At 34.2% G+C, this 24,908-nt stretch overlaps 1 protein-coding gene across 1 annotated transcript in view; it reads right to left on the reverse strand.

The window, feature by feature from the left end:
- The window catches only part of LOC150097465 (salivary peroxidase/catechol oxidase-like), a 126,255-nt gene that overhangs the window by 51,166 nt on the left and 50,181 nt on the right, over nt 1–24,908 (reverse strand). The window contains exons 3-4 of the mRNA XM_090406928.1: nt 5,188–5,373; nt 1,660–1,739 (exon numbers count right to left, since the gene is read on the reverse strand). Of these exons, the coding sequence (XP_090263054.1) occupies nt 1,660–1,739; nt 5,188–5,373 (266 nt within the window). The remainder of the gene's footprint in view (nt 1–1,659; nt 1,740–5,187; nt 5,374–24,908) is intronic.

A 24,908-nucleotide genomic window follows, 5' to 3' on the forward strand; every position in this document is an offset into this window, starting at 1 on the left:
ATTTCTGAAGTATACTCCACAGTGAATGGATACCTAATAGAATAAAAAAATTAATTATATATAGTTAGAGCGCATTATTTTAATAGCAGATATAAATGCGTTATAAAAATTGGGTTATTATTAACACCATCCTGTTATTTACGCCAACATTGAAGTGATAACAGGATGGTGTTAATAATAACCCAATTTTTATAACTTAGTTCAATGTAGGATGTCTATCCTGTCTCAGCATACATGACAAATTATATTGCGAGGTCTTTGAATTGTAACAGTTAATGGACCTTTATCTCTTGCTTAAGATCAGTAGAGCAGGTCATCTTAGTGTGTTACTGATGTTTTCATGCTTGATGATATGAAGAAATTGCAGACTAGACAAAGATTGAGAACTTGGGATAATCATCTGAACAAATCCTTGCACTTCAAATTCTCTCTCTCTAGGACAGAGAGAGAGAGAGGGAGAATTTGGAATGCTAAGTGGAGTTATCAAAATAAACTTATACTATTAGTGTTTTTATGTACATTGAACTAAGTTCCGACCTCTGTTATACGAGAAGAATCAACGATGAGCTGTTATTAACTTATTACAACTTCTTAGTTGTAAAACTTAATTTTTGTGTCATTCCGCATTTTACACTATTCCAGAGCAACCATCTCAGTTATAGAGAACGTCTGTGCATTCTAGAATTAAAGTAAATACATTTCACAACCAATAAACTGCGGTTGCAGGATTCAAAAATTGGTCCCACTAGAAACCATGATTAATTGTAACGCATCAGTGGGAATTTCTTGTAATACAAAATATAAAAATGACGCGAAAGATGATCATCATATTTTCCTAATTTCGATTCTGACAAAAATTATTTGAGTAGATAGCGGCTGTTGAGATGCCATGATGGGTGGGTTCATGATATTATTTCTATCGTATCTAACAGTACTGTAATAATTGATGATTATGACAGTACTGATAGATGTAACCATTACAATCACTGCAGACGAAGTTCTGGAGCATTTAAGAATGCTGAATGATAAAAATAAAAAAACAAATCTCATCCTAGATTATAATAGTTATGTTCGTTTTTATTTGATCGTACACTTATATTTAGAAAATATAGATGATAGTGAAAGAGGAGGTTCCGTTTGAATATTTGCAGTGTTATAATTTTTAATGCACTCAATGAATGTGCGAATTTCGGTTTCATTTTATATAATTCATCATGCTTTTATTTCAAAAGAATTTCCTATGAATGTAATTAATAACTCTTAATTTACACAACTTCCAGTTATTTTTTATGTTCAGATTCCAATATTTTGCTCAATGTTAAAATAAATGAAAAACGTTTTTTACAATTAATCGATAAATAACATAGATCATATAAATTATGACTTATGTTATTTATATGACACACACGACATAAAATCAAAAGGCAGACAATAATATGGATGCGTGTGAGATAACTTTCGCTGGTGTATGTATTAAAACTCTTTTAGGGAGTTGTGACATGGAACCATTTCTTATTTCTTTCTCATGCGTATTGCAAGTAACTTATGTAAACAATGCTAATCGTTTGTATAAATTAATTCTAATGCGTCTCGAAATGATGTTATTAAAGACATCTATCTTTAAATTTAACAGAGCATAAAAGGAACAATTTTACTTACCGATTTTCGCCTTCGCCTCATGCAATGCGTTATTAATGTCATTGTATGTAATGCAAATTTCTCTAAATCCCGATTTTAACCTGAAAAGGAAAAAAAACGAGTAATTAATTTGAATAAATTATGGTAAGATTCAGTTTGATTAAAAGTTTTTCAGTGGAAGCTTTCTCATTTTATTATTATTATTATTATTACGTAACACCGACTTGGACGTCTAGGATTCATCTCTGGAACCACACCTTTACATTGCACAACATCGTCCACCGTCTACACGTCACAATTTACCATCTGTACTGTACAGTATTTTTTGTCTATGAATTGTGTTGTGTGATCGGTTTGCATGATACTGAGAGAGCAAAATTTTCGTGGGGAAAAACTTGCTATCTCTAATAGCATGTCTCATACGGAGGTGACTGAGTATTTCATCAAAGAAACTAGACTTTATCATCTAGCAAAAAAAGTAAACAGACCAGAAGAAAATACAAATTAACAAACATAATACACTGGCCTTTTGCTTCAATGGGTAACTTAAAAACAATCACAACTTTCGTATGAGACCGGCTAACTCACATTCCACTAATAAAGCTTATATGAAGATTCCTCTCTTCATGACGAGAAAATACTTGCAAGCTGTTAAAAACAACTGCGTGTATTGAAATTTAGATTTGTGAACTCATCCGTTTCCTAACTGACATATTTTTGTAGAAATTTCTTAGAAATATTTACACTAGTTGACGGGAGAGAATTAGATAAGAATGTAAACAATGCAATCTGATTACGTTATTCTTCAGTGGCACTGGAATATCGTAAATCATATTTACTTAGGTGTGTATGACCTGAAATGCTTTCACAGAATCGCGTTGAATTTATTTTAACTGTTGGAGTAAAACAGCCTACCAATAAATAAAGCAACCTTCCAACCGAGATTTGTTTTTTATTTCCATATATCTTTCTGTTCCACATTGTCCTACAGTTCTGTACCAGTTTAACAGTAGCTCATTGCAACTGAAGGTACTTAATTGGTTTTGTTCCAAGAACTGTCAACTTTCATATTTCGTCACGAATACTGGAAAACTACTTTCTCTTCTTTGATAAATGATTATGCAACATGGGTATGCTTTAAGATATGGATAATTTAAAGAGTTCACGCATGCAATTCTTAGAGGAGATCATCTAGTCACAATCGGGTCGGGTAAGGGTAAATACGTCAGTATTATATTTTACTGCTTAATGAATGTTACGATACATTAGTATGGCGATCTTTAACACATTTGAATGAGCTGCATGTTATAATCATTAGAACATGTTAACACACTGTCTTCTTGACAAACTACAACTGGGTCTTTAAATTCAAAATGGAGCTATTTTGATGTATTTGTTTCCTTTCTTAATTCTTTGGAATCAGTTCCATGATTTAAATTATAGCATTAGGGAAAAAACACGTAAAAGTAGAAATAAAGAATATACTGTTTGTTCATGTTTTTTTAAAATCTAAATCAAGTTGAGTCTTACACATAGGAAATTGATCTAAAGGTGGGACCTTTTAAAAGTTGATTTTTTTTTTCTTCTAACTTCCTTAATGAGCAACACTCGTAAATAAAACTCCTTTTAGTCAGGCACTATCTTCTGCTCTGTTGTTTGTCGCGATCTCCACCATTTAAACTATTTGGGTGATGTCAATGATTTATTTAGTTCTATTCTTTAAACTTCATTAAGAAAATTTAGCAGAATCTGAGAAGCGTGATTCCTAAAGTAATATTCAAGGCACCTGCGCAGCGGAATTAGTGAGTGCTCTGCTTGGAACGCTGGATAATTTTTAATTTGATTTTTGTTGGAGAAGCGCCAGTTTTGCATATGTATTGACTCTGTTTTGCCGTTAGTGGCTTGAATTAAACAAATTTGAGATATACTTGAAGAATAACGAGCATCAACATCAACATTTAACACCGAGATATTACGTCTAAAAATCCACGAGCTAAACAGAATCAGATGACGAACGTTTGTGGTGATGTCATACGAAGAATCGAGACGCGCACAGCGTTTTCAAGAAGGTGTTTTTGGATAATGAGGATCATACAATGAAAAGTAAAGAAATCGCTGTAGAGTGTCGTATGCGTATTCAAAACCAGCGTTTAATTCTTCTGAACTTTTGGAAGTGCATGTATTCATAATTTATGACAACCTAAGATCTCAAATACAGGTAGTAAATGACCTCCCTCATGAATCAAACAAACCGGGAAATTCTTCCTGTTTATTATTCGAATACGAATTCCCAAGACTACAGAGCTATCGTAAACCACGACCAAAAGAAACATATTCTAAAATTAGATAATATTCGAAGCCTCTCAGATCAAAGAGGAACTTACTGGGAAAATAAGGAGATAATTAAAGGCCGCAATGATATTTTCGTGTCATTTTATTGCTTTAAAAGAAGGAATTTGTGCATCGTCTTCCTACGCTATCTACCCAGAGGTGGAATGAAGTAACTAAAGTAATATCATCAGGATCAGTCGGAAAATGTTTTGATTGCATCTCTTATACGTTGACGTTTGCAAGCAAAGAATGCCATTGGAATATTGTACGTTCCAACCTGTAAGAAGATAGACAAGACTCTAAGGGGGAAGGGGACAGAGAAAGAGGACGCAATGAAATTTGGATAATACTTATAGAAATAAGCTATTCACTTTGTAAAACTGTCAAGATTCTAAGCGAAGAACAATGAAATTACGTCACTAAGAGTTTTCAATGTCTGGAATTTCTAGAAATATAACAAAAAGCAACATAGGTCGCACCTAATTAAATTGCCTGCAACACAAATGTCTCGAAGAACTCTCAATTTTGAGCTGGTGAGTATTGTGACACTGCGATACTCATCAACAACGCTTGGTGTATTAGAGTAAATAATTCCATACTGAGTTAATTATATTTTTAAAAATATTGGAAGAAATCTGCAGTGATGTTGGTTATTCACTCAGGGTATTTGACAATAAATAGAGATCTAAAAGATTTCTTTGTTATTATGTTCCAGATAGATATTTTCAAATAAAACCGAGTTATAGAGTTGCCTACTTGATTAATAGAGTCGTTTTTAAGACGGATGTAAGACCACTGTTTCCTATGTATTGGCTTCCAATACACGGGAAAAGACACCTAGGTTGGAATCCAGTCTGGATGTGAAGGCGCTTTATGAAGGGTTTTCAACTGAAGATGAGTTAGCCTGTCACATACGGAGTGACTGTTTTTTCTTCTTGGAAACTATTTTTTAATCCGTAAAACAGACAAACTAGAAGAACACACGTAATTCACAAACATAATGCACTAGCCTCGTAGCCATAGTTGTTTTGACTGATCTTAAATAACGACGACGATCAACTGAAACCGTTTTCTCAGTGAGAAGACGTTTGCAACATAATCAGAAAGAAAACTCTGCGCTTGTCAATAAGGCTTAAAAGTAACGTACTATGAAAATTAAGGTATCAAAACTTTGCATCTTTAATTTTTCTGAGACTATCTTAAAAAGAAATAACTTACCCAGGAACAAAGTTAGCAAAATATCGTAACCCACTGGATGCTGGTTCATGCAGATAACGTCTTTTCCCTGACATAACAATGAGGGCGCAGTCGGCTGTGTATTCTGGGTTCAGAGGTAGTTGTCGTTGATACGGAAAATTGAGCGGCTCTCCTATAGTGAGAAGTGTCGCGGCTACTATAACTAACCTGCAACGAAATAAAGATTAGTTCAAGAGATGCACACGCAGGAGTTTTATAATATACTATTAGTGAACCGTAGATAACAGAGGTGCAATTGCTAAAACTAGTTGAGGTTTGTTGTAATTCTAAGTGCATATATTATCAAGCATGGTTTAATATCGCGTATTTTTTTTAAATTAATAAACATAAATAAGGCAAAGGAGACGGATATATAATATAAATGGATAGAAGCTGGATAATACTAAAAGTAATTTGTACCATAAATAATTTTTGTCCTTTTGGTCTCAAGAATGGTTGCGATATTATTATTATTCCAGATACTTTCAAGGAGTCCGAAGACTCATCGCGGCAGGACACCTACAACTGTCTCAACCACTACACCGAACCTCTACTACGAATCATCTCCATCAACCGCCCACCTCCACCACCATAATATCATGGATATTATGCTGCCTATGATGATGCATAATATTAAATTTACTGATTATCGAAATAGATAGAATATTTTTTTATGTCTTTAGTAAATAAAGAGAAAATTTACGTTCGATTATGAACACTAATACAACTAGAATGTAAACAATCAATTAGAAATGATTTTAAACAAGCATGCTTCTCTAAAGTAAAGAGATATTCTAAAGTAAAAATCATAAGATTTATGATTTTTAATTCCATTTGTTTTTAAATATTCGGAATTAAAAATGATAAATTTTAGTTTCTGAAATCAATAGGTAGTCTAAAACCACTGCTGAAAATTTTAAGTAACATCTTTAGGCAGACAGCTCAATTTTCTTTATGATTACTCACCGATATTCACAGATGTGTACAACAGCGATCATTTTTTAAATATTCTTCATCGGCCCAACTGGATAATTTTCAAATACATTCTTCCAGATCTGTTCAGTAATGTAAAAATATTATCATCACGCTCATCTAGTTTCACGCACAGTTAGTGAACATCACGCTATTTTATGGATCAGCAGTCAACCGAGAAATTTTTGTTTCCCTACAATACCATCATTATTAAGATTTACCTAATTGCTAAAGTTTATTTCATCATACAGAAGATGAAGTAAAGTTTAGTAATGCTTGTAAATACACACTGCACTTTCAGAATTTCTTGATGCATGTATTTAATTTGACAAATTTGATATTACATTTCATTTACTTTTAAAAATTCAGTTAAAAATGTTCAGAGTCAGAACCAAGACAAAATTCAAACAGGGGAGAAGTGGGTACTTGTTCGGAGCAATTTTTTTTCTTTAGAAGGCAGTTACTTTTCCCTCTCAATAATTAATAAACAATTTCTCAAACATGATATATTACTTTGGCAATATTTAAAAAAATATGAAAGTAACAATTATAGAAATCTTACTTATTGTATTTTGTCAAAATAGTGACGCAGTTTCCTCTAGAATAGTTGGTTTGTATTGTATATTCTCAACTAATTTAGACTGCAGCAAATTTACATTTTATCGGGAAGATAAATATGCGAAAGTGGAATATTTTTAAGTCATGCTATGCTATATCAGATTACTCATGTAGTGACATAACTAGGAAGAGGTTGTTAACTCAACAAAAGCGTTATTCATTTAATACAGTACACGAACGATTACTACAGTAATGAACTTCCACTTTATCTACGCGAACATAGAAAATAATGAAGCGATAGTGTATCACCAGATTGTTCTCATTCATATTTGAGCTGCGCATATAAAACTGTGAACTGCATGCATATAGTTCAGTTCATATGCCTTTTCTAAATACCTAACACTTATGTTAAGTTTAGAATTCCAGGACAGGCTAAGAACTGCCTACGGAATATTTCGGTCAATATTTTAAGCTAACAGGAGACACTGGAATAGCATAATGTAACGACAAAGCTACACTCAATTACTACATAAAATAATAAAAATGTAACTATAACTTTTGATTATAATTTATCCGGCAGTTTTACTATAAGTATCGCCTAACCACCAAAGCTGTCTTGAAGATGCTCAGATTATAAGAATAAATGATTTAGGATATTAAAATCAGTGATTTATTTATGGGCTGTATACATGCAGGTGAAAAATGCTTCACTGATTATAACTGAAAGGATAAATTCTTCTGATATAAAGATATTCGTGATAATCTCGAAAATTAGGCAATACGTAAGATACAATAATGCCTGTTGAAATAATTATCGAAATGTGTTGTAAAAATTCCGACAAGTGCTTCTCATTACAAGTTGTACTGAGAAGCACTCGGATGAAAACGCGCATTCATAAAGTGAGTACCTGCACGTGTCAATGTTCAGGTGCTTACTCTATGGATAAGTGGAGTATTTTGATTGCTATACTTTTACAAACACGCATTGTGTGAGATTCTCAAAGAAGAATAGCTCACTTTGACTCAAAATGATATATTTCTCAGAAACGTAATTTCGAATGTCATAAAATTGATCAATGGAAGGATTTCGCAGTGAAATAATATTAAACGTCTTAAAGCGATATAATATCTTGTTGTTTTGTTGTCATTTTAATACAAGACCAACTTATATAGTTTAAATAGTTTAAATATGACATGATTGACATGATTGTGAAAGATTAATCACATCAAGAAATATGTAGCAAGATATGTGTTTAGAAAAAGAAAGACATTAACAACAGCGACATAAGTACAACAAAAGCAGAGGTACAATCCACCACAAAACAGAAAGTGGACTGTATTAATGACCTTCATTAATTCTTGTGTTTCATTATTCAACTCCATTTCAGTGAATATTTAAACATTACTGATATCTAAATATTCTCCAAGTTTTCATGCTAGTGATGTTTAAGAAAATGGATTGTAATTGTTTCCAAGGAAAGCTGATATGTACAAGCTAAACATAATTTCTAAAATATTTGGAATGTATTGGTAGTACAATACTTGTGGTGATTGATTGTACAGTTAAAAGATTATCACGAGGTGGCAAATCTCGATATACATTACAAATCTTCAAATTAGTTTAGCAAGGGATTTCACGAGAACGTTATTTACCACCGTATCCTTCCATCTGTTAGGTGGTAGTGTTGTGGGAATGGAAATCGATCTACTAGTTCGGATTCGAACTCGTAGAGTCGTCCCAATGAGGCTTGAACATCACGCCTAATTTCACCACAGTAACTGACCACTACGATTTTGTAGGAAGAGGAATAAACACTTATTCCTCTTCCCTTTCCACCAAATGTCAATAAACGGACATTTGTCCGTTTATTGACATTTGGTGGAAAGTTTGTCTACATCTGTGATCATGATTAAAGCAAGGAAAGTGGAGTACTGAAGTTTGTGAATAAATGAATATAATACCTATATAATTTTTGCAACATTGGAGTACGTAAGTGGAAACCTAAGACATTAGAATGCGGGATGATTCCTGACAGCCATTTATAGAGCTTTGTTAAGCTCCCATAAGCTACATCTGGTGTTTATTGATCTGGAGAAAGCGTACGATAGAGTGCCAAGGCAAGAAGTCTGGAGGTGTCTGAGGGAGAAGAAGGTACTGGAGAAATATGTCAGGTTGGTGCAGGAGATGTACAGAAATGTGAAGACAAGAGTTCGAACCTGTCTGGGACAGACAGAAAGTTTCCAAGTGACAGTTGGCTTGCATCAAGAGTCAGCATTAAGTCCGTTCCTATTTAATATTGTGATGGAGGTGGTGAGAGAAGACCTTGGACTATGTTGTATGCAGATGACATCGTGCTGTGTGCAGAATCAAGAGAAGAAATGGCAGCTAAATTGGAAAGTTGGAAGAAAGTACTGGAAGAGAGAGGTATGAGACTGAGCAGAAGTGAGACAGAGCATATGTTGCAAAGTGGACGGCGGCCAGCAGACAGATATGGAGCTGGAAGGAAATGTCATCAGGAAGGTTAGGGACTTTAGATACTTAGGTTCAACAGTGGAAGAGGATGGAGAGGCTGAGACGGAAGTGGGATGCAGGATACAAGCGGGATGGAGGAACTAGAGAGAGAGAGATGGCTGAAGTGCTATGCGATAAGAGGGTGCCGATCAATCTAAAAGGAAAAATCTATAGAACAGTAGTGAGATCAACTATGACGTATGCTATGGAAACTGTGGCTCTGAGGAAAACTAACATCAGCAGGATGGAGGTAGCGGAGATGAGAATGCTTAGGTGGATGTGCGATGTGACCAGAAAGGATCGTATGAGAAATGACTATGTGAGGGGAACGGTGAAAGTTATGAACTTAGGAGCGAAGATACAGAAAGCAGGGTTGAGATGGTTTGGTCATGTGATGAGGAGGGAGGACGAATATGTGGGAAGAAAGGTCATACAGATGGATGTGCAGGGGAAGAAGAAGAAGCGCGGGCGGCCAAAGAAGAAATGGAGGAAGCTGGTGGAGGAGGACTTGAGGATGAAGAACTCACCAAAAAAACAGCGACCCCACTTAAGTGGAACAAGCTGCAGAAGTAGTAGTTAAGCTCCCATAGTTTTGGTTTTTATGGTAAGCGGTTGTAAAAGGAGAAAGAATGATAAACGTAAACGTTTAGGATTAAAACTTAGTTATTTTAGTCAAATGAACTGAAGGCATTGGGTGCTATAAACAGCGCTTTATCTTCAGTTTCAATCTCTTCCCTTTAATGTCCAAGACTGATTAGATCGGGAAAAGGAAACCGTTTGAAAATGACCATTCCTGATTAAGAGTCGAGCCTCCTTGTCAACAGGAATGGAATGAAAAAAAATCTCCCTATCTAGATTAATTAGAAAAATTTGAACGTGATTCCATTTGGTTTGTCTCTATTTGCTTTCAATTGGATTTTTCAGTATTCTTGGATAATATACAAAAGGAGAGGGGATGCTTATTAGACAGATCATGCTTACCCTATTTTAAACTTGCCATCCCTGTAAATCATACAGACCCTCTATTCTCTTGAAAAATAACTTCATTATTTTACACTTACCAGATGATCAACCACATCGGGCAGAAGTATGTGGACTCACTAAAATTAAAAACTAGTTTGCATTTTTTTCTTCATGTATATTTTGTAGCTTAATAGCACACGCTAGGCCTAATACAGTCATAATTTAAACCGGCAACATCCGAGTTATGCTTTATACGCATGTGACTGTTCATGTTTGAATCTATTTTTCATGTTGCCTCCTCCACCTATTTATTTCTTTGTTATTCGAATACAAAACAAGAATATATATAAAAAATGTATGGTAATATATAAATATATGTTTTGAAAAATTCTTAAAAAATTCTTGCATCAAGAATGGGATTCGAACCTACTTTCACCACCCAGCACTCTGTCAATATTCATTAAGCTATAGCAGTTATCAATAAGAATCACATTTTATGCAATGGTGCATAAAACCGCTGCGAACCGCTTTACAATGGCTAGTATAGTATTATACAAAGGAAAAAGAAGATGTTGCTGTATTTACAATTTAAAACGTAACTTTATTAAGTATTAACATTCTGGTTATGTGAATTCGTAAGATGTGAGATCGCGAAGAAATTTTGCACTACAAAAATAAATTCAAATATATTTAATAACCATGATTATTGTTATGGGTATTGTATTATTTAAAATACGCGAATACATTTTAAGAATTAATATTCTATGTATATCCTAATACTTAGTTTTAAAATATGTTAATGTTATTAAATAGAATTCAGATATGAATATATTTGTTAGTGAGCCTGCCTAGCTCAGTCAGTATCAGCGATCCTGGAGTGGAAATACTTGAATTCGAAACTCCTCTAGAAAGCGGAGAATCTTTGAAAGGCTTTTCAACTGAAAGTGAATTAGCCGGTCACAGAGAGATGAAAGGTTTCTTTTTCCCCTCCAAACTCTGGGTTTTCATCCACCAGGACAGGAAAACCGGCTAGAAAATACATGGAAATCAGAGACATAAGGAGTATTCAAATAGGATTAACACCGTCCAATCATAGTATTAATTAGGTTTCCATGAAGCCACGTTACTTGGCAATCACAAGCATTGAATTTAAGACGTTGAAGGAAGATAAAGTAAAAGATATATCTGTTACGGTATTTATAAAAATATATTTAAGAAAAAGAAAGGGGAGGGGAATAAGGAAAATTTTCCGAAGATAGGGGGCGCCTCCACACAAAGTTTGAAATCCATCAGATCAGTAGATTTCAAGCCCAACTCAACACCATAAACACTTCGATTCTCCAGAGACTGAGCTATCTTTGTGCTTATTCTCAAGGCATCTCTTTATATACAGATTGTTATTTCCCATTCCCAAAAACATTTATTTAATAATAAATGTATATATATATATATATATATATATATATATATATATATATATATATATATATATATAAACAATAATAAATCAAAAATAAAGGCCACACTAACCTTTAATCCTAAGCTGATGGTCAAAAATAAGATCCAAGAACAATTCTAGTCATAACGAAAAAATTTGCTAATTTTTCTTTTGTTTTCATATTGAAAGTAATCCCTTCTCCGTCCTTCCTGATGTTATTTACTATAAATCAGTGGTAGTTAATTTAAAACTATCTAAAACTGTGCAATAGCTCTTTCAGCTAAGATTATTTGAAATAAAAGCGCACAGTTTTAATAACAGAGGATTTTTCAAAATAAATTATTATTACTTGACATATCCTCTTAGAGATTTTATACGATGCTTAGGTAAAAACTGTAATCTAAACTCTTTAAAATCATGTCCTGCAAATGCAGTTCATTTCATCTCTTAGGTGAAAACGTTATCTTCTTGTTGAGGGTTAACATTTGACTGCAATTACAATAATTCTAGACGTGATAGAATGCACTCATTGTCTTTCTAATCTCCTTGACGAATTTCACAATTTCTTTTAACGAATAGATTAAAGGGGAAGGAAGTCGGATGTGTGAAGTCGTGAGATGCCAAAACGTTAAATGCCGGATGCAGATCGCTTCGTACAATGGAAGACGACCCACTTTTGTAATAATGAGTTTATTTTCTCAGGAGCAGTAATGACGTTTGTATACTAATAATCCGGAAGATTGAATGTAATATGTGCTTTATGTGGTAACACAGAACGCATTTGTCAATTACAACCCTTCTACCTTTCCTTGACAAAATTTTGAGAAGTAGAAATCAAATAAACGACTACACAGGACTGTTTTCAATATAAAAATGTTAATACCGAAAGTCCTTTCAAAAGGTTAAGAGTTTATCATGCAAATTTAAAATTATGGCAGTTTGGTCATTACTCTTAATTAAAATTAATTTGAAATATTTGGCCAGTATGGGTTCTTATCTCTTTATAAACAGAACTATGCACATAATTTCATTTTATTCTCATCAAGTAAGTGAATACACTCTTCATGGAATCATAATTGTAAATTCGAACTTCGATTTCCATTGCGCAGGCAACCGTGATTTTTAAGTCATAAAAATGTAGATATCTTGCAGGAGGACTTAAACAGGCTGGCAGTATGAGCTGAGGTAAATGGCTCTTAGTTTAACGTGGCGAAGTGTAAGGTGATGCACTTTGGGAGGATGAGATCACATGCTGTGTACTATATTAATGGAAGCGAACTGCAAGGAGTTAACGAGGCAAGGGAATGGAGATTATTGTGGACGGAGAACTTAAGTTTAGACGGCATATCGCAAAGTTTGCCCAAATATCACATCAAATTACGTGATTGTTGACGAACACATGGCAGTTAACAATGCCTTATAAAGTTCCACTTTAAAAGGCATTATTAAGATCATATCTGGACTATTGCGCACAGATTTGGGCACCTGGATTTCTTGGTGATAAAGAAATGGTGGAGAGAATCCAGAGGCGAGTTACAAAGATTGTTGTGGAATGTTTCCTAAAAGGAAAGATTGAAGGTCTGTGGCTCCAAAACTAGCTGATAGATGTAAGATAAGGGATATGATAGAGGCATATAAAATATTAAAGGGGTTTTATAGGATTGACACTGATGACTTTTTTTTTTCTGAACAGTGTAGGGAGAGGGGGTCATCCCTGGAGATTGTGTAAAAGTGTGATTAACAAGGATGTTAGGACTAGATTTTTTGCATGGGGGGTGGTGAATATGCGGAATGCGTTGTCACCAGACGTGGTTGTGAATGCTTCGTCTGCTAATGAATTTTAGGAGAAGTATGATAGGTATTGGTTGAATAGTGTCAATGTAGGGTCTCCCGCGATGAGCCTTACTGACTTCGTGGAGACACCGTTATAATAATAATAATAAACTTCGGCAGAATTTCATTTGAATTATTTTCCGTTGGGGTGACAAAAACTTTACATTTAATTTTATATCAATTCCGCACGGCGCACGCATGCACACACACAAACACACACACTCGCTCGAAAGTTTTCAAAACATATAGTATGGCAGTGTCCTGTATCAGCAAGTGAATGAGAGAAGGAAATACTGCGTTTGATTGAAAAGATATAGTCTTTAGGGAAAAGTTCTAGATGGAATAAAGGAGGATATTAAAAAGTTGGTTCGATAGATTTTCAGCCTGTGTGTGGATACTGACGAGCAGCTAGTGTTTTTATTGGCTTAAAAGAAAGTGAAGGAAACATGGTAGCAAGTTCAGAGGAGCAACCATTGAAAATGTCCAAAGAAAAGATAAGCAGAAACAGAACATGTGTGACAAAGCGATTTGCATAAGTCTGTGACAGATGAATAATCTTTTACTTTTAAGAAGACCGTCATCTTCTAATAGCATCAAACATTTTAAAAAGGTTTTTTAATGCATCTTACGAAATACGAAAACAGCATTCTAAGGTTAGGCGGATTTGGAACTTATTGTGGCATTGAGAATTGTACAGGTGAGAAGTAGTCTTGAATGGAAGAAATCAAATAATTTTGAGACAGAGGAGGCTGCGGTTGCAATGTTTTATTTCAGGAGAGGCTAGAGATGTATATTATCCTTGGAAGAGAAATCTGATCTTTTCTGAAGATATTGAATAGTATTATCAAGTGTCAAATCTAAGAAGAAGAAATGAAGTCTTTCATGAAGTAGAATCATGTTTTAGTAGCATTAATATTTCTAAGTTTTCCTTACTTTAATATTTGATATTTCTAAGTAGTGGAGAATGATAAAGATGTCAATGTTTAAGGAATCAGTGATGGAAAAAGTTGAATCAATCATGGAACATTTGAACACTACATTGTTTCTCAAATGAAGGAAAGAAATGGAGTCATCAAAATATGGATAGAGTGGGTTCGAGGTTAATGAGAAAGGTTAATTTATATATAGGAGGAAGAACGTGAGAAAAAATAAAGTCATAATGATACTACAGCGTTAGTAGGAAAAATATGAATCATTCATCTTCTACAAGTAGCGCTCAACCCGAGGAATGGGGTGGGAACTGTGGTTATTCACAACCTTCAGATTTTGCAACCGAGTTGTAAAGGATGAAAAGATTGAAGGGATATGTGAAGAGCAATCATATCCAGGATATGTGAAGAGCAATCGCACGAGTCTCTAAAGCTTCGAATGGAGAATGTACAAATTTGGTTAATGTTGGATAGGAAATCTTCTGTGGAGTAAGAGTGGTGGAATCCATATAATTGATCACTAATTAATTGATGATTTCGCATATTATGAAGTTCGTTGTTGATGACGTCATTATTTTTCTTGAGAATGACAGAGGTGTCGGTTGAAAGGAATGGGAGGATAGTTTGATTTCTATTCTTTGGAATAGGTTGAATATGGCTTTGCTTTTGTGCCGAAGCTAAGTACCACAAAAACCTCTTTACTATAAATACGATACAGGATGGATTAATTCAGAACAAATTTTGAGCACGGTTCAGAGGTAACCATTCAGGACCTGAAGACCTTCTTGTATTTAAGCTGTTAAGGACTCTTCTAATGTTTTTCTTGATAAGGATCAACGAATATATATGCTGTAGGTTGTCTTGTAATAGGGAAGGTTTAATAGGAGTTGATTTGTGCCATTATCTAAGCAAGAGCTGGAGAAATGTAATGCTTCTAGAAAGTCAATCTTATCTTTGGGGGATGCTGCCATTTAGATGCGAGAGGTGGAAGCGTGCAAAGGCAGAAGTTACACTCAATAGAAGGCGAGATTACCAGTTTTTAGCCGATGTGTATTCTGTGTTTTTCCCGACCCAAGGACTATTTTACCATACCTACTGGAAAACCTATGATGGAGCAAACAGTAATCAGACAATCGAAAGGAAGAACAAGGAGGAATGCAATAACGAAGGTCATCTAATTTGACACGAACTGAGAACAGTTGTGTAGGACGTTCGTAGAAAGTCTGAGTTACCAAGAGAAGAGGAAACATCATCTGCTGCATATATTAAGGAGAGTTGAATAAGCAAAGTTTCAGCATGGGTTATGAACCTTGAATTTCTCATGGAAGAGGACCTAAGTTTGAGTATTTGTTACTCACAAAACCAACCTTTTCAGATGAATAAGAGGTCAGAGCGGTTATCACAGTTTAGGGAACAATAAATTATATTTAGCACTCTAATCAACAAATGAATAACATGTAGTATGTTGTATTTGATAGGCGGGGAGAATTATCCTTCACCAACATAATAAAATGATATGAAAGTGATTTATATGAAATTTCGTTTTTTTTTTTGCGATAATTTGTTATAGGATATTGCATTTTTCGAAGATATTATCATTATATTGAAACTAAATGAAAGTGCCAACCACTTATTTTTTTTTACGTATTAGACTAAATTTAAAGGTCTGTTACAACCAAGTAACTTAACATTTATTGTAGTAATGATAGAGTGGTAATCATATCTGTATATTCTTCAATCACGTCTTACATTCTGTAGTTGACGTCTGTTACAACCAAGTAACTTAACATTTATTGTAGTAATGATAGAGTGGTAATCATATCTGTATATTCTTCAATCACGTCTTACATTCTGTAGTTGACTTACTGTTCTTCATGTTAAAAACTCTATATCTATCGAGAAATGCTCTTCCACATCCGTATAGGACCAGATAACCTCATTGAAAAATTAAAAAGATAAATATTCTCCAATTTAAAGCCGTGTTACGAAGGCAAGGTTTTCCCAAGGAAGGGGGAGTTTTAGTTACTGACTGCTTTACGGTGGCACTTGATTTAAACAATGTTGTTTATAATTTGCAATAAATTGCCATCTTCCTATATACTGAAAGACAAGACACACACACACACACACACACACACACACACACACACACACACACACACACACACACACACACACACACACACACACACACACACTCTCTCTCTCTCTCTCTCTCTCTCTCTCTCTCTCTCTCTCTCTCTCTCTCTCTCCCTCTATTGAATCTGTTTTGGCTATTCTACATTTCCTTATCATGTTATATCGTCTACCTGGCGCAATATTGATTCATTAGAAATGAGGAAAGTAATTTCTAAAATCTTGTTTCCCACTACAAAGAATGTGAAAAATATTTATCAGCATCCTCTTTAGATAATCTACAAATTATCTAAAGCTAAATTATGCTGAGCATTTTTCCTGATCACGCTATATATGCGTTTCTACCTGCTTTTAAATAGTTCGGTATACAATAAATAACAAACTGAGTCCCATTAAGAACAATTCTAATATTCGTTCCAAATTAATAAGTCGTGGCAGCTAGTTTATTTGATTATAGTAATATATTTAATTTGATTTTTTTTTATCTAATTTGAAAACACGCACGCACGCACGCGCACACTGATATATAAGCAAATGAATCTACTTCAGAAATAAATGTTTTTCGTGTTTTTTATTGTAAGCCTCGTTGCTCCAATTCAGAGATACACTACGTAAGGATTTATAGCAATAAGAACACAAGCGAAGGAGGCAACATAATTATAACGGGCGATGCTACAATTTAAATATTCTGCTACCTGTTCTTAGGTTACTGAACTAATGATGTTCCTTACAGCAAGAATCTAAGAGAGTGATAAAACTTTGCCCTGGTTTTCATTTCTCAAGACCTAAATTCTTGCCCTTTGGCGCTCAATGCTTCTACAGGTGGCCGGATGCTGACACTACGGGAATTTTTTTTTTAATCATCATTACAGACCCCCCCCCCCTTTCTAATATACTAAAAGAAAAATAGCGAAGGGAAACGGAGTCTTCTTATTTTCTCAGAAGCGCCTGTTTTGTTTCAGGCTTACCCCTTCACGAAGTAGGTGATGAGGTCATGTGATATGCTTAGTTACTAAGTTTAGTAGTGAAGTCATGTGTCAGTGTCTGTAAATTGAATTGCGCGGTTGTTGACCCTTTCTGATACGTAGCATCCTTTCCTTCAAGTCTGTGTCATAGCTGAATATTTTATACACCAGACTTTCCACTAAAAACATTTCATATTGCCGAAATGACGACAAGCAAAGGAACATATACGAGGTTTATATTAATTTACCAGAAATAGCTGAAGGTAGTCGGAATAAAATAGAAGTAAATGTTTAGTAAATACTTAAAAGAAGATTTCTTCTGATAGACAACTGATTGGTTGAAGCTACGGAATAAATAAAATAAAGTTGCACTGATTGCAAACAGTGTATACCGTTTGCAATCAGTGCAACAACTATTCTAATTATTATTGATACACTAGCACGACACCTAACGGAAAGAATGGAAACGACGCCTAACAGAAATAATTTTCTTACCACATTGTATATGTAACTGTAAATATATTTAAAAAACTGAGGTGTCGTATTTATGCACAGACCATTGCATGACTCCAGATATTCAGTTTTCTGTAAAGCAGAATTTTAAAATGAAATGCCTAATATAATATTTTTCATTTAACGTAATAATTTTAAATATTTTTAAATTTGTAGCAGTTTTAAATATCCTAAATTCATAATTTACCAAAATAACACATTTTCATTGAATATTTGTATAAGTGGCTATTATTTGTATAAGTGTATTTGTATAAGTGGCTATTATTATTATTGCTACAACAGAAGGATGGAAAATGTTTTTTCCATCCTTCTGTTGTAGCAATAATTCTTCTCTGAATGGAAGGATTTAAATAAAATTTTTGGCAAGCGGAATTTCATAAAATATGATATATGTCACGCGATCTCAGTTTTGGCTTAAATATGACCAAGTGATCAATTTCAAAGGAAATTAGTCGTCACATCAAAGTCATTAGAAAAAAGCATGAGTCAAAATTAGGCGCCTTTCATCTATTTAAAAATGCCATCAAAATGCATTCACGTAATATGAACTTCTGTTAAGAAATTTATTTGCCATCGACATTACCAAGGATTAAAGAATCGATTGAAAACTTAGGCAGTCGCCATGATTTTACAAAAATACAAAAAGATAAAAGAGCCAATAAGAAAGTAAGGAAACAAATAACTTAAATACCTCAAAAATAAAAAACAAAAGGGTTCGTGAGAGGCAACACATGTCGGGCTACATTATAGGAAGGCGACTAGACGCTTTCTGAGTGGGTGTCACGTTCAAGAGTATCTCCTCTTACTGTATTCCCAATCCCTGAGTCTATCTCCTTTCAAGGCATTCTCCCATCCCTTTGTTTCATCCAACAATGAACCAAAAATGAAGACAGATAGACAAATGATGGCAATTCATTGCAATCAACATAAATCTCCCTAAAAACTAATCCAATCAAACAACTCAAACCAAGCACAATATTCAGAACATACCAGAACCCTACCACTTACAGATATCCAAACCTGACATCCTGTTTTTGACAGAAATCCAAACTGTAACTACAACTATAGTCCACCTTCCATGCTCAAATTACACGCTTCATGATTTATTTTGCTACAAGTATGGCGGCACTGTGCCGTTGTACGACCCGACAATAACCGTCTTCCAGAGAATGCCAAATTTAGAATCCTCTAACTTTTGACCTCATCTGGCTTAAGGTTTCCTTACCCCCCATCCAATAACATTCATTTGCTATATTTATTTCTCCCTAAATTTCAGAAAATACCCTGACCTCTTCATTACTTTATCCACGAAGCTCGACCTTTTGCTATCCAAATAGGAGGTCCTCTTCCTATTTGGTCACCTAGAAAATCTTCCTACGTGATTTTAAGGTTCAAAACTCCAATTAGCTCCCCCTTTTCACTCCAACGATCAAGATGGAATTTTTTCTCTAAACAATGACTTAATACAAATTGTACATCTAATACCCAAATGCCTGATAATGTTCTTCACTTTCCCAATACCCATGATCTTTTTTCTTAAACTAGTTCTCCTTCCAGAGACACTATACTGGTCACCAGTCCTATCGGTAATTCATATCACAATATTGTGCAAGTTTTCCCTCCCTCCAACCACTCCAAACCTCGTGCTTTTTGGCACTACTAAGGTACTTATTGGATGATCCCCAGAACTACTATTCTTCCTTTCCATGATCTGACTCTTGTTTCGCTCTTCTAACCCAAACACCTGCACTTTGCAAGTCATAGAAATTATCCTCACTAACATGAAGTCCTTTATCCCCCATTTTACCCCAAATTCTCGTCCATGTTTAAAGCTGTGGTTCAATAGATGTATGAAAAAAAAAACAGCTTCTTGCAGGTTGCGTGCAACATCAGCTTCATACTCAAACTATGCTGACGGACAATATAAATATAAATGTAAAGAAACTATCAGGAAATCCAAATTCAACTCATAAAGGCAAAGAGAAAACTCTTCTTCTGTCCAAATGGTAGCAGTGTCTTCTGGTTCCTTTCAAGAACACGGGAAGCAACTTCTGCTCACCACCGGTTCCATCTCTCTCTCCCACATGGCGCCACTGTTACATCACCCAAAGATAAAGACGACCTCCTGGCATATCACCATTTTCCTCTCATTCCTGCAAAATGACGAAGGCAAATCACTTCCTGCCATGCCAGTAACTGGAGAATATAACGTGGACACTAAAAAGTCTTCTGATCCCGATGGCATCTCTCCTATTATACTCAAACGTTGTGCTCCAGAGCTAACACATGTTCTCTATCGTGTTCAGCTGGCACTTTTCCCATCATATGATAGCAAGCATATACCCAACTTGTTCAAAAAAGGGAGATAAAAACTTGGCGTCCAACTACCGGCCAGTCGCCATCACCCGTGTCCTTTCAGTATAAATACAAACACATCGAACCTTCTTCTTTTATTCCATCTACAGCTGTCCACTGGAAGTGCCTTCTTCATTATGTGTTAAATATCAACTACAGCCTCCAGTTCTTGAAGAAAAATGTCAGATTTGTTTCTCTGTCAGTCCTTACCTGCACTTACACATGGCACTGATGTGCTATTGGGTCGTATTTTTATACTTCTAGTATATGGAATAAATATATAAAAATATGATTATGGTGTCTTTTTTTAAACTATGGAAAAAGTCAACGATTATCCTTGTATATAAAAGAAAGAAAAAGAAAAAAAGAGAAAAGAAAAAAAGTCAAACTTACTTAGCTCAGATTATGTATAATAATTAGTTTTATGAGCAATACTCCGAAGTTATTTTATTAGAATAACATTAGAGAAATGTCAAAATGTTATAAACCAACAATAAAAATAAACAACACAAACTTTTATGGTTTGGGATATTCTCAGAAATGATCATGAAAGAAATCAAAACACAAAGAAGCATCTCGGCTAGCGGAAGAAACAAAAATAATCTACGAACACGCAGAGGATATTGTGCTACTTATTGAGAATCATAGGTGCTAATTACATCTTGAAGATCCTCTGAAGAGGATTTGTAAGATAAAATTAATAAACTAACAGAACGCTGTGATAAATTTAATCTAAAAATAAATACCCAGGAATGAAAAAAAAATGAATGCACCACAAAAAAATAGTGGCTAAAAACCTGAGAATAACTTTAAAAGGCGATCCTATAGAAAAAAATACACAGACTGATGATGGAAAATGTGAACAAGAAAATAAAAGAAGAATAAAGATAATTAAAACTACCTTTCCACCATGACAACGAAGAGCAGATAACTTCTTCAATATCGACCTTCGAAACATGGACTGCTGAAAAAGTAAAGAAAAACTATTGCGATTTTGGAGATGTGGTTAATAAGAATGCTGTTGCTGATGGTCTGAACAGAAAAAGTTACAAAGTATTCAAAGAACAAATTAAGAAAAGAAGTTTACTGAATGAAATCGGAAAGAGTAAAATGAAATTCTCATCTAAGAGAAGAGGAACTCAAAATATGATCATCACAGGAATACTGCAAGCGAGAAGAGTCCTATTGGGTCATCCCTATATGAAGGACATATAGTACTGGATAGGGAAGAGCACCATACAAAAATTTAGAGATGCTCAAGATAAGAAGAAATGGAGAAAAAATGGCCAAACTTCGGAACAGTGATGATACTTGAATGAATTAATGAGTGATAAGTATATCACTCATTAATTGATAATTTTCCAATTTTCTCATAACCAATAAATATCCAAATACTATGCATTGTAAATAATAATAATTGTGAAGGTCTTGGATTTTTCATATTAATTTGAAATTTATATTTGTATTTTATTCAAATATAATTTGAATAAAATACAAATGAGGTTACTAAAAGAAAATAAAGCAAGATGAACTGTAGTTTTTGTTGCTTTATTTTTATTCACGAATTTAACTTAAATTGGCTTTGCAGTTCACTACAGCATTGTTCACGATTCCTACATCCGTATACTGAGATTTTTACAGCTCATTTTTTCTTTGCACACTTTTTTAAATACTCCTTTGAATGTGCTTTTATGTTGGGAAACTTCATTCTATTTTTTGTGTGACCCGTGATATAAATTAGCCAAGTTGAAATGCCATTAAAATGCATCAAGTACAATAGTTCTTTATAAATAGGGAAAGTGCAGCATATTCAAATAAATCACGTGTTTTGAAAAAGAGGCATTTATTTACCAGGAATAATTAAGTAGAATAATTAACTATTCCGTATTTGTCTTTTATTTGAATTTTTTTAATTCATATAGATATTTAAGTGTACGAGGGGAAAGTTTACGAAAGAGCTTTAAGGCCTTAGTCGTAAAGAACTGATTAACTCTCTCTCGCTCCTCTCTCAATTTTTCCTCTTCGTTTCGCTCTGTGCTGCTTTTACATGTGATAACGTCACACGCATTATTAATTCCGTTATTTAAATCAAACTCTACATCATTCGGCATCATTCCGGCCTCCTGCAGCAATTAATGATGCATATTATGCATATTAGAGAAGACGTTCTGGTTATTTTACTGCCGGAAATTTCAGAGTGCAGTGACAGTTAAATGCACCTCTTCTCTTTTCACTCATGTTTATAGTCAATGAGTGTATGTGACCTGCAGTTAAATAACCAACCTCGATTTTTCCGAGGTCACAGTTTTTTTTTTTCTGTTTAAGAAACACGTTCTATTTCCTTAAGAAATCATCTTCTTGAAGAGGTAAACGTTTATTCGATGTTTACTTTAATTATGATCGTAGTCTTGTCGATCAATAAGTTTTCTAAGGTTTATAATTAGTACTTCACTGTGATCTATAGATTACCATAATAAAAATTTCGCAGGTCATGTTGGCAGTAATTCAAAGCATTCTCATGCACGTGGCATACAATATGTTAATAAAATGATTGAAAAAAACTAGCTGTGCATTTTTAATTATTTATGATGGATGATATCACCTACATAGTATTGCTGTAACTGGAAGACTGAATTTCATTTGTTATTAGGAAAAGAAAAAAAATGGTTAACACATTTAAAAAAAAATGTTGTTTTTTTTTTAAAATTTGAAATGTACATTTAAAAATATCAAAAGTGAAAATTTCAAAGCTAGACAGTGTTTCAAAAGTAACTGAACACTTTCAAACCTAGTTACTGAATAAGAAATTACCCAGTAATTAGGTTTCATATGACCATATAACATATTAAGCATATGTAAGATTATGTTCGTTTGAAATCTAATTGAGCAATAAATATTTGAAGTATTCAATTCATTTTAAAACAATGCATACTATATGGATTTAGATTTAAATATAGGTATTTAGATTACATTAATCATCTAAATTTCTTGAATTAAAGTTACATGAAGAGCTAAAGAAGGTGCAACTGTTCTTATTCTTTGGGGTTTATTCGAACAGAAGCATACATTAAGATCTGTAGTGCTAGAATTTAATACCAGATAAGACAACTTCACTGTTTATTCAATTTCGATTTTTAAGACTATAATCTCTGTTTTTCTCAGACTCGATGCGCACTGGAGAAAAGTATATGAATCAACCTCTCACCGCAATATGATTGGTTAGTTCATGCGATGTCTGCTTACGCACCTAGAAATAGATTAAAGATAGAACCCCCCACTTCTTCAGTAGTCAGACTACTGAAGAAGTGGGACTAAGAGACATTCTTGAATTTGTTAAGAATTTTTCAACGGAGATCCAAGAGACAATTATTCATAGTTAACATTTTTTTTTCCCTTTCCACATAAGTCCTACTCATAAAAGGTTGTAAAGCTACAGTGTATTAGAATTATACCGTGGGTAGGGTAAGGGTCAAATAATCAAGATCCTGCTCAAGAAACTGAACACAGAACTTTTCAGTCCTCTAAAAAGCCGGATGGTAGTCTCTACACCGTCAAAAAAATTCATCCCACCTATACAGATATAGTTATGATACAAAGTCAGAAAATAGAAACGACTATAGAGATTATAAAATATGGTTATGATAAAAAATAGCAAACTATATTTTCGATTAGTATGATTTAACTACAAAATTGACTTAGAATAAATTATCTAGGTTGTGCTTTGAGTAGGCCATATGTAGGCCTCCATTAGGAAGATGAGATACAGGAGATAAGCCGATCTAAAGAGATTATCTGATTTACTGTAGTTGGTATTGATTGAACTGCACTATTCATCTTCCTACGAGTCTCACTAACTAAAAATCATCATTCGCATATTTATGGCTGTTCTCTTGCATGACGCACATGTTAAGGATACTACGTTCTATCTCTTCTGTTAACGCATGTCAGTGGTCAGGTAAATTTATTGATTTGCTGTTTTCTTTAATCGTGGCATTTTTACAAATGCACTCAAGTGCATGACATTTAGGCAGGTTGAATCAGTGTTTAGCTACTACCTTACTCTGGCATTGTTTCTAACTTGTTATTCATATTATGAGGGTCAGCACTGTGACTCGGTGGAATAGTCGGAAGGTTGGAATTTTGATTTAATGGAGTGCAGATCTGAACGTAAATCCTGTTATTAAAAGTGTGGAAAATATTTTCTAGGCCTTTTTTAAAGGTAGCTGAGTTAGCAATTTCAGATGATGGTGGAATATTTTTTTTCTCCACCAGTCTTAGCTATTTCGTTTCGAAACAAACGTCCAAAGGACGTGAAGCTGGCGGATACAATACACCTGCTCAATGGCATTAGCTTCACCGAAGTTAATTCTAAATATCCTCAATCCTCCTTATCAAATCATTCGCCAAAACAGGAGATACTAATTAACACTAGTGATGGAATTCAATTTGTGTTTTGCTTGAAGATGGATTAGATTTTGTGGGAAGCTTGGATGAGTATTCTGCTGAAGAATATTCAAACCTGTATAATT

The sequence above is a fragment of the Typopeltis vanoorti genome, chromosome 17 (genome assembly GCF_054136105.1).
Source record: "Typopeltis vanoorti isolate ZY-2024b chromosome 17, IOZ_Tvanoo_1.0, whole genome shotgun sequence".
NCBI lineage: Eukaryota > Metazoa > Arthropoda > Arachnida > Uropygi > Thelyphonidae > Typopeltis > Typopeltis vanoorti.